Raw genomic sequence first — 15,154 nt, 5'->3', positions numbered from 1 at the left:
ACTGAATCTCTGATTGACAACTAGTGATGCTGTTCATATCTGATGCTGATTGGTTCTAAACTTGTAGATCATCCAATCCAAGAACACAGACATGAGTTCCTTGGTTAGTATTATTTGGGATGTGCCTGGAGGATGGTGCTAGTTAGTCCCCACTGATTTAGATTTGCCTACCTCCAAGAACCCTGTCCTCTGTATTTTCCAGCATGGCGTGTCTGTGGTTCCCTAGAGGCTCCTGGATGGCAGCTCTGACAGTGATACTGATGGTGCTGGGCCCTCCCATGGCTTGGGCCAGGGATACCCCACATAAGTGCACACCTTGTGTGGTGAGCTATTATGGGATGAGGGAAAGAAGGAAGTTAATTCTGTCACTGTGTTCAGACTGTATCCCTTAGAAAGTTGTAAAATTTTCTTCAGTGTCCACCGATCTTCATCATTTGGCTTTTCATTTGTTTTCACAACAAAAGGAACTTCTATGCTTGTCCTTTCTACAAGAGAGTGTAAGGAATCTCCATATATATATCCATCATTCAGTCTCAACTCTTCTCCAATGAAACATCTCCAGGCTTACATCCCATTTCCTCGAGGTCTGTGGGAATAATGATTTCAATATAATTTTTTGTTGAGTTGTTTTCTTTATTATACTGAGTTTTACCTGGTAAAGGGGAATATCTAGGGTATGAAAAGGACTTAGAAAGGTCTCTTCTAGAAGAACCTGTGTGATATCCTCAACAGGATCTGTGACGCTGGTATCTCTCCCTGATAAGTGAGGATATATCAAGAGGTCTCCTTCATTATCTCCTTTTCTTCCTCCTGAACTCCAATGTTTATAGAACCTATATTCCTATATCATAGGTTTTCCGACAGAAGTTAGCGTTTGTTTTCTATTTCTCCCATAGAAAGCAACCTGGAGCTGAAGCAGAGATCCTTAGTACTTAAAATGATGCTGTAGATAAGGAGCATTATGGGGAGTTCTTTGATGCCTTAAAGAAATTAAGGCATCTTCTGAAAACTTCACAGGGTTTAGTGTTTATTATGAATTTATTTTGAACCTTTCCATACTATTGATTTCTCCCACATGTCTCCTTTCTCTGACCCACGGAAAGTCTTCAAGTAGTAAAAGTTTTATGAAATTCTGGTCTTACTAATTTCTGGTCAAAAATATTCAAATATCAAGAATTTCATATGTTTCAAACTAAACACACTGAGCAGGGTACAGAGTGTGTGAAAGTTTTTTATATCCATCTTATCGGGCTAAATGTCTAGAGAACTCATTGGCCTCCTTGGGTCTTGGCCCTCAAAGCATGGACTAATTCATCATGGCCTCTGTTTTCCTCAATTAGCCAGTTTGAGGAAGGCTAATTAGCCCTTTTCTTTTCTTTCTATGTCATCACCATTACAGAGAATCACCAATATTTGCATAAAACTTTAGCACTATAATAGATCCATTAGATGAATTGAAACTTAATGAGATTTTCCTTCATAAAATCATCTTTCCCTTACCTGTGAATATTTCTTCCAACAAAAAAAAAAAAAAAAAAAAAAAGAAAATTTGTCTGAATTTCTCAGAGGATGCAGAAGGGATTTAATGTGTTATCAGAGTAAAAGAGTGTTGGAACTTGCTTTCTAGGATCTTTACAATGATCCATGTCACCCAGGGTTTATTCATTTAAACTATAAATACTTTTCTTAGCAACTATTATCATTTCTGGGCTCTGTTTGAGGATCAGAGAATACTGTTTGAATAAGATAGAAAAGTCCTATGGCTAGAATCAAAAGATAAGAAATACTAAGTGTTGGCAAGGATGTAGAAAAAAATAAGCCTAATGGCTGTTGGTGGGAAAACAAATGGGTGTAGCAACTATGGAAAACTGTATGGAACTTCATCAAAAAAATTAAATATAGAGTCACGTAAGATCCAGTAATCCCACTGTTGGAAGTAAATGAAACACTGATTAAAAGGATACATGCACCCTCATATATATTGCAGCAGTTGTATACAGTGCAAACCTAGTGTTCATGAATAGATGAATGGATAAAGAAGATGTGGTATATATACACAATAGAGTATTCCTCAGCCATAAAAATGAGATCTTGCCATTTGCAAGGACATGGATGGACCTAGAGGGTATAATGCTCAGTGACGTAAGTCAGACACCAAAAGACAAATACCAAAAGATTTCACCAAATGTGAATATAAGAAACAAAACAAATCAACAACGAAAAAAAGAGAGACAAACAAAAAGTCAGACTTTTAAATACGGAGAACAAGCTGGTGGTTGCCAGAGTAGAGAGAGTGGGGGATGGGTAAATGGATGACAGAGGTTGAAGAGCACACTTACTGTGATGAGCTTGAGCGTGTACAGGATGGTGGAACCATCATGCTGTACAATGGAAACTAATATAACACAGTATGTTAATTATACTTCAATGAAAAAATGTCCACAACTATCAAAGTCATTAAAAACTTACCTAACAACAGTGTAGAAAGCCCAATAAACATTTAACAAAGAAATTTCAGAGAGCGGTAAGTGCAGTATAAACACAACAGTGCAGAGTATTGTGACAGAGATTTGGATTCACCTGACCTCAGTTCCAGTGGCTGGGGAGCTGTCCCTGAGAGAGTGACATTTAGCTGGGACGTGAGTGATGAGAAGAAACGGGCCATGTGTAGGATCTGAGGGACAGGTGTTCTGGGGAGAGAGGACAGGATAAAGACCAAAGTGTGGGAAGATGTTTGCTGAGTTGAAGGGACAGAAGGAAGACTGGAGTGGCTGGAGTGTGGGGAGTAAGCTGAGGAGTGCTCTCTGGGTTGCCACTACCATGTTTCTATCACTAGGGGAATGCCCACCATGACCTTATTGTCGGTGCCTTTTTTTTTTTAAATTTAGATTTTTATCTGAATAACTTCAGCTTATATTGAAGTTTGATATGATTTTCTTTTATTAATGACATACTAGTTTTCAAAATCTTTATCTGCCAGTTCATGCAAACATGAACACAGCCCAAAGTCTGTGCCAAACACTTGTTAAAGTTGTTTTATTAATTTTTAGCTTCATTACAGGCACTAGTAACTGATTCTTTCAGAAAGCTGTGGATTTGTAGGCTTCTCTCAGTAAACTGTAACAAGAATGGAATTTAAAAACTATACCTGCTCTTGATGAGACAAAAATTCTTCGGTCATAAGATTTCAACACAGACGTCATACTGTGGGAAATTCAAAGCCAAAAGCTTTAGTTTTTACAAGAAGCTCAGAGGAGCATCATGTGGAACAATTACCCAGGGACAGTGACACTACAGGCTTCTCACAGTCCAGCTTGGCTGTCAGGAACATGTCACTGATCCAAAGTGGTGATTGAGTCAGTTAGGAAATATATATCTGGTTCTGCATATTTTTTTTGTTTGAAAAATAATGCACAGGGAAAGTCATTACATCTTTCAGACATCCTGGATTTTAGTCTTTCCAGTCACCGTTCACTTTGTTTTGGGTGAGCCTGAAGCCTTAGCACAGCCAAGAACAGTCATTTTTCGGTTAGAATTCTTAGTATATTTTGATACCCTCTTATTAGGCACTATGAATGTTTTTTAGGAATCTGGCACCAGTACTGAGCTATTTTCCAGCATAATTTATTTCCTCAGGATAAGGTTTTTCATCAGATATAATATTGGCAAATTTTTCAATGCAATACTCAGCTTTCTCATAAACAACAGAAGCTTTTTCATCACATATATTTCAGGTAGTCTAACAGTGGTTCTTACCCAGGGACATTTTTGCCAGCACCCCTGACCCCTGGGGTATAGAGCAACGTCTGGAGCCATTTTCTGGTTTTCAAAACCGGGGTTTCATCTGACATCTAGTGCGTAGAGGCTAGTGATGCTGATAGACATCCTAAACTGCACAGAACAGCCTTCCCACAACAATTATCTTGTCCAAAATGTCAACAGCTGTGGTTATCAATTATATTGTTTTCTCTTCCCCATTTCTCATTTTGGGTTTTGAGTCTTCCATCGTTTGTTTTTGTTTCTGTTTTTTCTTAGTTAATGTACTTAAAGAATTGTCAATTTAGGTTATTTATTTATTGATTGAAAACTGGGTCATTACTTTCAATGTTATGTGATTGTGTCTTCTGGTCTTTATTTTACTTCTGATTTTTCTTTGTTATTTCCTTCCTCTACTGAATTTCCCCCAAGTTTCTTTTTCTAGTTCCCTCAGGTGTCATGTGTTTGTTTGAACTTTTTTTCCTTTTTCCTTTTTTTTTTTTTCCCTTGACACTGGCTGAAAGAGAACTCTTTATTGCTTTTAAGTACAGAAAATTCAATAGTGCACACTTAGGCCAGTTTGGTGGTCCGTTCTTTTAGGCTTTGCCTTTTCCAATGCAAACAACTGACTTTAGACCCAGGACATTGTCTCAGAGACAGTGGATCTCACCACATCTGTCATTGTAATTTCTCTTGATTGCCTCCAACGGTTTAAGAAGAGCTCATTTGTCTTCTGAATTAACTTGTATGAAGGTGACTATGGTGCAGATCTTCCCGTGGACCAGACACCCCAGCCTGGCCTTCCCCTTGATAATGCTGGGGAATCCCCATGTTAGGATATAGGGCAGGCAGGAAGACATCCAGCTCAATGGGATCCAAAGTCATATGAAATCACTACCAGCTGAGCCTTCTTGTTTTCCACCAAGGTGGTGATAGGATGAACCTAACTCAAAGGACAGTTGGCCTCTTAAGGGGACATCCCTTTACTAGCAGCTTTCATCTCAGCCGAGCCAACAATCTCTCCTTCTCTTGCTTTGCCTCTGGTCTGAACCTGTGGGCCAGCTTAAGCCATTGAGTAACTGTGTGTGGCTGTCAAAGGCTTAGAAACTGGGTAATCGTAAGAGATACTTCTAGACGTTTATATAGAATAACCTTTTGCTGCTGCAGCAGGAGTAGCAGGGGCATTTGACAAAGTGGGTGAGGTCCCTTTTGGGCTGGATATCCTTCCTGTCCATTGCCAAAATTCTTGGGTCTTTTCTCAGACAAGGGATTGACCACCTTCTTGGATTCCTGCTTCTTCACCAGGGTCCAGAGCCACCCCTCAGCCTCCTTTCCTTTCAGCATCTTGGTGGAGAGAGCTGAACTTTTTCTCTTAATACAAGAATTTACAGCATACATTTCACTTGTGTTTTCTTTTTCTTTTGTTTTGAAACATATTTTGATTTGCCATTTGATTTCCTAGTTGCCCATTGCTTGTGCAGTAGTGTGTTATTTAATATTTACATATAATTATTTAACATTTACATTGTAGATATTCCAGCTTTGTTTTACTGTTGATTTTTAGTTTTGTACCATTGTAGTTGGAAAATATATGGGGTATCATTTCACACAAATGAACAGAACCTCAAAATGTTAACAGTGCTGAGGTTGAAAATACTGATTTATACTGTGCTACTTCTCAAAACTGTAGACTCACACTTTATACACACACTCACCTTCCAATTCAGGTCTTTGTGGTTTATTTTAGTTTGATTAAATAAGGAAATAATAAAGTATAAAGTTGTATACCTTCACCAATTTCTTGTAGAGACCATTGAATCAATGGAAGCCAAGATCTTTATTTTTACTTTTTGTCTTATACAATGTTTTTCAATATTCTGTGATTTCTGGACAATCACCATCTCTGTTAACTTTCAACAACTTTCCTTTATAAGGCATAAATTGCGACTGCCACAAGTATTTTTCAGTAAAATATATCAAAACGTTGTAGTAATTCTACATTCTATTATATTGATAATGTCAAATGCTCCCTTTTTTTTTTTTGTCTCCCTTTTAAACACAGAGTTATTTTTCTCCAAATTTTTCATGTTAATCAGACTTGAATAAAAAATGTTTCTTGGGGTGCCAGGGTGGCCCAGTGGGTTAAAGCCTCTGCCTTTGGCTCAGGTCATGATCCCAGAGTACGGGTATCGAGCCCCACATTGGGATCTCTGCTCAGCGGGGAAACTGCTTCCCCCTCTCTCTGCCTGCCTCTCTGCCTACTTGTGATCTCTATCAAATAAATAAATAAAATCTTAAAAAAATTTTTTTCTTAGTTTGATTAAACGTGAAACAGGAATATCAATATATACATACATCTATGCATGTTTGTATATATGTGTGTATGTATATGCGTATATTTGCATACATATATTATGATGTGTGTATGTTTACATATATTGAAACTTTAGAAGCACATGTGACTGATTGACCAATTAGAGATCTGACGTGTTTGAGCTCTACCTCATCAAACTAGATGTCCTTTACCTCATCAGACTAGATTTGCCAAATGGGTTCTGCATCAAAACCTTTAATGCAATCTGGTTTTCTGAGACTTCTGAATTTCGAAATGTAGGTAAAGATGGAGGAACTGTATTACAACCATGGTTTTAATCTCCTTAAAATTCCTCACTCATATGCCTTTGAATTCAGTATACAAGTCAAATGCTACCACCCCACACAGGCTTTTAGTATCCACTGCATGTGATGTCTCTAAACGTCCTTCTTCTTCTCACTGTCTGCTTCAGTGAACTGTTTTCTCTGTTTTTTTTGAAGGAAATTTCTCAATTCTTTCAAGCTTTTGCACAGTTACATGACCTTGACTTGAAATGTGCCTCCTTTTCCCCAAACACACACACACACACACACACACACACACACACACACACACACCCTCTAGCTCACATCTACTTAATCTTTCATGTCACATCTGGAATGTCAGTCTTGAGACCACCTCTCTGGCATGCCAAGGTAACTGAGATCATCCAATTATTCTCTGCTCTAGAACTGCACACGTCTCCTGGGATGTTTCTCACCCCGTACAAAGTCTGTCCTGGTTGGGTTTTGTGCGTCACTTTCCCTCCATTTTCAGTTCCGGGAGTGGAGGGGACCCGTCTGTTTCCTTTTCTGGATTCACAGGGGCGGCAGGGGCCTGAGCCTGCTCAGGCTGAACAGAGTGTTCAGGGGGCGGGGAAGCAGGTGGGACGAGTTTAAGGCGGGGGTAAGGGCTGTGGGAGGTGAGGAGGGAAGCTGGTGTCTGTCAGCAGCACGCGTCTAGGAGGCGGTGAGGGGCAAATGCCGGCGCTATTCAGGCTGGGGGTCCGCCGCCTCTCCCGCCGCCCGCAGAGGGAAGACGAGCGGTGTGTGCTGGTGGTTTGGGGGCGCGGGGGGAGCCAGCGAGGGAGCCGCCGTCAGTCTTCCAGGAGCCCGCGGGTGACCGGATCGTCTCTGTCCCCACAGCACATTTCCTGTTCCTGACGACGTCCGAGTGCTACTTCACCAACGGGACGGAGCGGGTGCGGTTCCTGCAGAGGTATTTCTATAACCGGGAGGAGTTCTTGCGCTTCGACAGCGACGTGGGGGAGTACCGGCCGGTGACCGAGCTGGGGCGGCCCATTGCACAGTACTGGAACAGCCAGAAGGACTACCTGGAGCAGAAGCGGGCCTCAGTGGACACATACTGCAGACACAACTACGGGGTGGTTGAGACCTTCTCGGTGCAGCGGCGAGGTGAGCGCGGCAGGGGCGGAGATTGGGGGAATGTGTGTGTGTGTGTGTGTGTGTGTGAAAGAGAGAGAGGCAGAGACAGAGACGAGAGAGACAGGCTGTGAGACTAGACTCGTTGGAGTGAGCCTACAGGGTCTTGAGCAAGTACAGGTTAGAAGGATCCCTGTGAGAGTGCCATGTCAGGGACACTGTGGTCTGTTTGTGTCACTGTGCAGAGTGTGTGGTTGTGATTGTATGGTTGTGTCCCTGTGTGGCTGTGGGGACAGTGTGTGAGGGGTGTGCTCTGAAGTGAGGGGAGGCAGAGAATGAGTGTGAGCTGGGCTGTGGGCGTGGATGTGGGGATGGGCTGGGAGAGTGGGTGTGAGGGGAGGACACAGGAGGGGACATCTGACATCCTTGGTGGCCCCTGAGGGAGAGGTGAGGGGAGCTCAGGAGCTGCAGGTGGAGGGAACACTAGGCAAGTGGTGGAGTCCTGGGGATGGAAGTGGAGGGTGTCCTGGTTGGGGTGAAGGTTTAGGGGAAGGGAAGGGAGGATTAAAAGATTAGGGAGGATGTGAAGAGGCCAGTCACCCTCTGTTCTTGGCACTCACTCTTCTTAATCCTGAACCCCTGAAGTAAGTGTGCCTGTCTGTGTGTGGGACCATTTCATTGAGAAAAAGTGTCAGACTAATTTTTGATGGGTTAGGGAGAACTCTGAGGACCCTCTGATCTTTCTGAGGCTGCTTTTAGATCTCATATTCTTGATTTTTTAAAAATAATTTTTTTAAAGATTTATTTATTTATTTTAGAGAAAGAGAGAGACAGAGAGCGAGAAAGAGAAAGAGGGACCACAGGCAGCAGCGGAGGGAGGGGGCAGAGGGAGATGGAGAGAGAATCTGAAGGGGACTCCCTGCTGAGCAGGAGCCTGAAGGCTGGGGTGGGATGGGGGTGCTGATCTCCATCTCAGTTGCCGGAGATCGTAACCTAAGCCAAAACCAAGAGTCTGATGTGTCACCCAGGAGCTCCTTGCTTTATTTCTTTGTGTACGTATTCTTTTATACTTGAGATGATTTTGAAACTATGTTTTAATTATATTTTTTCCAAAATATATCGATACTGCTGTTTTTAAAATAAAGTATTTATGGAGTTGAATATGATTTCTTTATGTTGCTGTAACAATTCATCTCACATTCCCCTTTCTTAGACCTTTTTTTCCCAACATTGCCAAATACACAGTTGAAAATTAGTCTTGTTAATTTTTAATTTCTATTCCTTTAATTTTTAAGGTTCTTGAACATTTTTTTCACATATTATTTGGCTAATCATTGTTACCATTGTAAAAATTATCTACTGTCTATTATGTTTTAGTGTTTTTCTCAGTGGTTTTATGCATGTTCTATACGTAATATTATTAATGCTTTGCTGACATTTTATTTAGCATTTCCCCTAGTTTGTGGTTTATATTTTGATTCTAATTATTACTTTTTCCTACCAAGAATGCAAATATTTGTATTTAATGAAATATATTACAAAATTGTTAGCAGTGGTTTCTTATCAATCTTAAATCTACGATTTTATGGTGAAAAGGTTTTCCCGTGTTTCTCCTTTTACAAAAACAGAAATTGTATTTATTGAGGCTGGCAATGTCAGGTATTGTCTCAGGGACTAAGGATAACTATTAGTGAGTCTCAGACCCTGCCATGAACTCAAATGTCAGCTTTAAAAGGGGGATAATTACAGAATGATAACAATTACAATAATAGATATTTTTGTGCTGCAAAGAAGTATTGATCAGCAGAGTGCAATTATGAGAACTTTTTTAAATAAATGAGTTTCCTTGCTCTTTTTCCTCTCTTTCAGGACTCATGCTGTTCTTGGGACTCAGCTCCTAGGGCTAGAGAGTCACCTCTGTCTTTACTGGTTCCCAGGATATAACCATTTCTGTGGTGTCCAAAGTGTGACTGTAGCAGTTGTAGGAATTCACACTCTCTTTCCCCATCTACCACAAGCTGTCCTCCAATTTATTCACACTTTAAGTCATATTTTTCTCTCCAATAAACCAAGGGTAATAAGTAGCTAACATATACTGATGGGTAAATATCAGTTACCATTTTACATACTTCGATGCATTAATCTTCATACAACCCTAAGAACTAAGTTAGTATTACTGTCACTCTCAAAAGGTTAGAAAGCTGGGGCACAGAGGAATGCAAATATTCTCCCAGGATGAATCAGTAAAATAGCAGAGTCTGTATTTGAGCACAGTCAGCCTGCTCCAGAAATCATGCTTTTAATTAAAACAACCTATGCCTTGTAAAATTTGTAAACATTTCAATTCAACAAGAAACTGTTTCACACTATAAAAAATAAAACCCACAAATTTCTCAAACATCTCTCAAGATTAATGACCCATGCTGTCAGTATTAAATTCAAGACTCATGATACTGATACTCATTGGGCCACATGGCCAGCTTTGGGAGAGCCTGCTTGAGACTTAGCCCAGGAGCAGAGACTGGAGGCAGCCTGGCAGCCAACCAGGGAGACTGAATCTGTCTTCCTCACTGAGTCCTTCTACCTCTTCTCTTCTAGTGGAGCCTACAGTGACTGTGTATCCTGTGAAGACCCAGCCCTGCAGCACCACAACCTTCTGGTCTGCTCTGTGAATGGTTTCTATCCCGGCCATATTGAAGTCAGGTGGTTCCGGAATGGCCAGGAAGAGGAGTCTGGGGTCGTGTCCACAGGCCTGATCCGTAATGGAGACTGGACCTTCCAGGCCCTGGTGATGCTGGAGATAGTTCCTCAGAGTGCAGAGGTCTACACCCGCCAAGTGGAGCACCCCAGTTTGACGACCCCTGTCACCGTGGAATGGAGTGAGAAGAAGCTTTCTGACCTCACAAGTTCCTCACCCACTAAGGAGGAGACTTTGCTTTTCCTGTCAGGGTTCTCTCTCCTTACACCATGTTTTCATTTGCTCCATCATCTCTTCTTTTCAGCACAGATCACTGGGGGTTGCTGAGTGATATCCTGTGGTAGAAATCCTCTGATAATTTCTATATATACTGTGATCATTTGTACAGATCCTGTATTCCCTGGTGAGGCAGTTATGCCTGGCAGGCAGAACAGAGGTTGTCCATGTTTTGACATTTACCATGGCTCACAGGTCATGGTTCCCTCTTCACACTGGGCACCAGTCCCCTGGTTCGGGCTGGGCTTGTGCTTCAAGCAATGTTGCTCTGAGTTGTTGATTGTGGTCTCAGAAGAGGCACATCCTCCATAATGTAGGGACCTTCCTGACTTGAGGGGGAATCCAATCTTGACTCTGCCTTTCATTAGCTGTGTCGCTCTGCACAATCTGTTGAGCTCCATGGACTCCATCTAGGCTTCTCATCCGTTGATGCTGAAGTAGTGGATTTGTCAGAGCTGTGATATTTAAAAAGTTCAGTGACTAAACATTGCATTTCTGCAATATGATTTTTAAATTTCTTTTCCAGAAATCGAAAATTACTCGATTTCTTCAAGGCAGTCTGCCTTCCTCATTCTCAGAGTTCTCAATCTCAGAGTCTCTATCGGAGAAGTTAGAGTTGGGATAAAAATCACTAAAACTGTTTCTTCTCTCAGGAGCACAGTCTGGGTCTGCACAGAGCAAGATTCTGAGTGGAACTGGACGCTTTGTTCTGGGTCTGCCCTTCCTCGTGGTGGGGCTGTTCATCTACTTCAGGAATCAGAAGGGTAAGGTACCTGTTGGTGAGTCTCTACAGAGACCCTGTGGGGGAGAAATACAGCTTTCATCAAATAAGGTCTCTGTGTACCAGTGGCCCTGCATGAAGCCTTCCTTTCCCAATTCGACTTCAGATTTCTTAGAAATCTAGAAAGCAATAGCCCATGGTTACTGGGTTTTAGTATAAGAGGTTATGGCCTGTAGAGATAAGAGAGAGCTTAACAAGCATGGGAATCTTGGTTTGGGATCCTGGGCCAAATGCAGGAAGAGGCACTAAAGCTAGTGAAATCCCACTGTATTTGTGTGACGGAAGCTTCATGGGTCACATCTTTCACTTTTTTCTCTACTCTGGCATCATGTCATGTGGGTTGTGATGTTAGAGAAATCTAAGGAGGCGGGTCTGGGGCTGGGACTTTGTGTGTGGGGACAGATTTACCTCCTTATCTGTTAAGTATATGTCTTCCCTTCTCTTTCCCAGGACACTCTGGACTTCAGCCAACAGGTAATGCTCTGTCATCCTCTTTAGTGATAGATTTGGTTATTCCAGAACAAGTGGTAATGGTGAAAGACAGAAAAAATGGGAAAGACTTTGGATCTGACTTCTGATCGGGCAGTTTACACTGAAGCTTCCTCTCTCCATTTAGTAAAAGGCCTGTGCTGTGAAATAGCTTCAGATCAAGGAGACCTAAGAATATGCTCTTCTTACTGCAGGGCTTTGACTCGAGGCCCTGGGAAAGGGAGAACGGGCTGCTTGGAGAGGTGGGTCTGGAAACAACACTCTGCTCTGTCTCTGCAGGTCTCCTGAGCTGATGTGGAGATGGTGACACTCCAGGAAGAACCTTCCTTCCCAGCCTCTTCTCAGAATGAAAGGCTTCCAGCTCTTATTCCTCCACAATTACAGTGCTTTCTCAGATCTGGTTGGCCCGGCTTCAGTGACTTGCAGCACCTGTCCTCCCTGTGGCTCTGTCTGCCCCTTCCTTGACCTGGAAGCCCCAGTGTGACTTCAGTACCTCCTCTGCATTCTCTCCGGTCCCCTTCTGTGTTGCCTTTCCTGCCTCCCTTGCACGGGAACTGAACTTCTTCTCATGTATCTTCATAAGCTTTTCTCAAACAAACATGGGGTTAAAATAATCTGCTTCACATAGTTTCAAAGAAAAGAGGTATAAAAAAAGAGACAAAGGGAGGATTCCACCACAATAAAATAATGGTTTTTATTTATATCCCAGAATTTTGCTCAGATGTGGAGATCTTGAAGGTATCCTTGTTTCATTCCCATTTATTCTTGGGCTTTACACGTTCTGTAATTAGACATATTTTCTGGAGTTTGGAGGAAGCCCTTAATGACCCATAAGATGATGATGTCCTACATGTCTATGTTCTGAAACACAAACACACCAGTCCTTTTGCACCATGGGATAAGGAAAGGGGACAGAAAAATATTCCTGCAATGTAATGCAAATAATTTTTACATAGGTGATGCCCTTAGACTTTTTATAATAACATTCTTTTGTCATTTTGTCCCTGATTTTTTATTTTTTATATTTTTATTTCATTTTATTTTTAAAGTAGGTTCCATGCCCAACATGGAACATGAACTCATAACCTTGAGATCACAAGTTGAATGTTCCACTGACTGAGCCAGCCAGGTATGCCTTTCCCTGATTATTTATAGAAAGTATCCTAACCTGAGTAAACCCCTTTCATTATACTGATGGTGAGTTCTGTCTACCCTTCCATCTTTTTCTGTCTCTCAGATAAACTTAGTTGCATGCTAACACTTTGGCTTGGGATGCAGCCTTCCCCATAACTAAGTCTCAGACCATCAGGACAAAGCCACAACTCTAGGGGAAAGATACAATTCTGAGACCTTCCAGACTGTGTGTATTCTTACTGTCTACAGGAATATCCTGGATGGATAATATCTTAGCAGATCAGAAGCAGTGCTGGGAAACAAAGGGGAAATTATGAATATTCAGATGTCCATACAAACAATGAAATGTTATGCACCTGGAAGGAAAAATACCACACTGCTATAGAATAATCTCTAAAAGGCATTTGTATGGGTACAGGAAAGTTTGTGAAGCACACAACATTTTGTTTAATAAGATAGAAGAAGAGAATAGGAATATATACCTAGATCAACTCATTTTGTCTATATCACCCATCTATCATTATCTCTCTATCATCTGTCTAATCTACATACTACAATGGAAGGATTTTTTAAAAAAATTGTTGCCTCTCAGTCAAAGTGTATGAATAGGTTGAAGGGAACAGAGATGAAAACTGAACTATTCTTATATCTTATTTAATATAAGAATATATCTTATTTAATAGTTTTAATATGAAGACACTTCAAATATTTTGTCATAAAAACTTTAAATAAAAAGTTTAAAAAGACAATATATATAAAAACAAAACTGTATTGATGAAACAAATGTGACAAAAAGTATATGGTGGGAAACAAACAGGAAATTAAACCAAATATTTTTGGTTCTTAGAACACTGTGTAACTGTAATTGTGAGTATATAGCTCTAAATTCCTTAGACTTCAATGATATAAGACTTGGAAAGGTTTCAGACAAATGCCCCTAAATTGGTTAAGGAGATGATGAGTTCTGCTATCATATTCTGTCTGAAGAGTCACTTTGAAATGTAAATCAAATCTAAAAAGCAGGCAGTAGATTCAGAAGTTCATGGTTATAGTGATTTCAACACGATTTCTCCACTATTAGAGACAACTGTAATTATCAAGCCAATTCAAAGTTTCTTTTATGTATATTTCTATCATGCATTATTGATGTGAAGCAGTTTATCATCCTGTGGGAGTTTAATAAGGTAACAGTCATGTACTCAACATTTATATGATCTTATCAAACCCTGTTTGATCCCAGGGTTGCAATGTTACTTTTGTTGTGTTCTCTAAGACGAAGACATGAGTTGTCTTATTTATCTTAGATCTGTGGTCTGAAGTTATAATGTAGGATTAAAATGCATGGCAGGAATATTTCAGTGGAGATGCTTTCTGTTGCTAGTGGAGAAAAACCAATCTAATTTGCTTTATTTTTCTTTAACTCCTTGTCTCACATGGCAGACAGACCCAGTGTAGCTCATCTCCAGAATTGGTCAAGTCATCAGGCCAGTGATGTTGCCAGTGATCGTGGGACTTTGTATCTCATTTCTCTATCATACACCACACGTCAGTGTTTTGGAAATGGTAGTAGGCTGCCTGCCTGGAGCAGCTTCAGGATTCATTTTCTCTTACAATTTCCAAAGGTAGGAAAAGGAACTGTTTCTCCTCATATGCTTTTATAAGAGGGAACTAAACATCTTCAAGTATTCCCAGTAGATCTACTTCCCCACACATTAGGAGGACCATGGGATTACCGTGGTATTCTCAGACAAACCATGCTCCACCCTTTGTGGGTTGGGCCTGCCTCACCTGATGGACTGGAAAGATGGGAGCAAATAATCTTGTTTAGGAAGAAAGAAATGTTAGATGGGGTAGAGGGGAACAATTTTAGATGAGGATACTATCGTATCTGGTACTATTAGAGTGTTAGTATTTTTTGTTATCTCCCCATGAAGGATGCTAGATTGTTGAGGGGCAGCATCAGTTCAAGGTTCTGAGGGTTTCTTTCTTTCTTTCTTTCTTTTTTTTTTTTTAATGTGGAGTACTACATGGCAGTTATAAACCCAATTACAATTAAAGACAACAGCTAAGCAAGAGGATTATTTGTTTGTTCTTAGAAGTTAACATGCTGATACTTAATTTTATAAGGAAAAATATATTTCTCAGAAAATTTCCAAGGACAATTAATGTGTGTTAAGTTTGATAAAATGCTAAAACCTGTTATATATCAATTTTTATAGGCAATCTTATAGGAATTGATTTCTTATTGATTAAATATGCCAGTACAGCAGAGTCCAGAATTAGAT

The 15,154-nt window shown here is 40.7% G+C and overlaps 1 protein-coding gene across 1 annotated transcript; it reads left to right on the top strand.

Moving 5' to 3' along the window:
• Positions 1-203: 203 nt before the first annotated feature.
• Positions 204-12,739, top strand: LOC111152178 (DLA class II histocompatibility antigen, DR-1 beta chain-like). The gene is given in 7 exon segments (XM_022510546.1): positions 204-318; positions 7,255-7,524; positions 10,090-10,128; positions 10,131-10,370; positions 11,119-11,229; positions 11,697-11,720; positions 12,015-12,739. Coding segments are annotated over 7 exon segments (813 nt in total). The 3' UTR covers positions 12,029-12,739.
• Positions 12,740-15,154: the final 2,415 nt, after the last annotated feature.

The sequence above is a fragment of the Enhydra lutris genome, unplaced genomic scaffold, assembly GCF_002288905.1.
Source record: "Enhydra lutris kenyoni isolate GAN:26980312 unplaced genomic scaffold, ASM228890v2 scaffoldscaffold28, whole genome shotgun sequence".
Classification (NCBI taxonomy): Eukaryota; Metazoa; Chordata; class Mammalia; order Carnivora; family Mustelidae; genus Enhydra; species Enhydra lutris.
This window is presented reverse-complemented; position numbering and strand designations above follow the sequence as displayed.